Below are 1,765 nucleotides of genomic sequence, written 5' to 3' on the forward strand. Positions count from 1 at the left end.
TAATAATATTATCAAAATATTTTACCACTCATATGTATAAACTTGTATCGGTAACTCAGTATCAGATTGAATTTAGAGGACTGGTCCAAAAATTGCTATTCTAGCCTATCTGTACAAGTCTCTTTGTTTAAATGCCTGATAAAAAGGCAAAAAGGCACCTGTGAAAAATGTTAACACAGCAGCTTACTGATTTAAAATGTGATTACAAAATTAATTCAGAATGAAAATGTATAGTGTAGGTACAGCAAAAACAAGCTTGGTATGGACTGCTGGAAAAGGCTGCCATATAAAATCCAACGATCTGAAACAAATAAAAATATAAGTTCAGTTACTTTGCCTGAATAAATACAATTTATTGAATGTATAACCACAAATTTTCACATCAATGTTTTGTATTTCTTAATAAAAGGTATTTTGCCTCCACTATCTCATCACACTTAACGGCTTGCTGTTCTTTTTGATAACAGGATGGTGGCTATAAATTAAAATATAAGATCACAGATTTTGCTTTTATCACATGTGAAATGGTAAATCATAGAGAGGCTTCAAAATTTTGTATCTCTTTTTTAGTCACAGGTTTGTACTTGTTAAAATTCTGTAAATAAGTCCTAGTTTCTATTCTGTAAACGCTGTTTCTCACTGTTGCTGTTGCTGTTTCTGGACAAAATGGCAATACGTAAGTGGAAACGACAATGACCAAAACGGCAACACTTTTTGAATGGTAATACTGTAAGTCAAAATGGCAAGACCTAAACGATGCTAAACAATTTATGTCATAAAAGTAAAAACGCGAAAAAATTAACTAATTATAAAATTGAAAGTGTACTAAGATTAAATACGGTAGAAATGAGTATAAATACAGTAGCAGCAGTAACATTAATAACAATAAATCATTAATAATAATAATAATAATAATAATAATAATAATAATAAATAATAATAATAAATTCAATATTAAAAAGATTGTGGGGAAACAATATAAAAGCTATACACTTCCAAAGTCAGGTAAACACAAAGGTATTGTCAAAAACCTCAGGCCAGTTTTTATTTTGAACACCATCAGAAAGATTTTAGCTATCTGTCTTATACAGAGGATAGGGGATAAACTTAGGAGCGTTATTCTGCTCTCTCAAGCAGCATACACCAAAGGGAGAAGTGTTACCGAACATGTATTTGCTCTCAGAACCCTCGCAGAAGAAGCCATTACCTCATCTGAGTACAAGCTTACTCTTCTTATGCTAGACATGAGCAGCGCTTTTGATACAGTGAATAGGAAAAAACTCATCGAGATTATATCACAAAATCTAGCACCTGAAGAATTAAACCTCATTAAAATATTAATAGAACAAGTAGAACTTAAAGTAAGGATAGCAAAGGAGTTAGGTGACCCTATTATATCAAATATTGGGGTTCCACAAGGAGATTGCCTTAGCCCTATCCTCTTCACCACATACTTAGCATGCATATTACAAACATATGAACAACAACAATATCCGACATACAATTTCACATTGAGCCTTCAATATGCCGACGACATTTCATGGATATCTACATCACAAGAATACGTAAACGAAATAAAGAAAGAACTGCCACCTCAACTTAGAGACTACAACTTAACGGTAAACGCATCCAAAACGGAAGAGTATACCATACAAAGGAAAGGAAATGAAGATTGGCGAAATTGTTGGCAGCAAGTTGGAAACAAGAGAAGACATCAGTAACAGAAAACACCTCTCTCTAGCAGCATTCTCTAAAATAAGTGGTA

General features: G+C 32.7%; 1 protein-coding gene across 1 annotated transcript; it reads left to right on the forward strand.

The window, feature by feature from the left end:
• Positions 1 to 467: 467 nt before the first annotated feature.
• LOC117123141 lies at positions 468 to 1,721 on the forward strand (the record flags this gene model as incomplete). Its single annotated transcript, XM_033268990.1, has 2 exons — positions 468 to 527; positions 1,092 to 1,721. Coding segments are annotated over 2 exons (690 nt in total), but the record flags the coding sequence as incomplete, so codon positions are not given.
• Positions 1,722 to 1,765: the final 44 nt, after the last annotated feature.

The sequence above is a fragment of the Anneissia japonica genome, unplaced genomic scaffold (assembly GCF_011630105.1).
Source record: "Anneissia japonica isolate Jap-2015-1 unplaced genomic scaffold, ASM1163010v1 scaffold166071_len1765_cov152, whole genome shotgun sequence".
NCBI lineage: Eukaryota > Metazoa > Echinodermata > Crinoidea > Comatulida > Comatulidae > Anneissia > Anneissia japonica.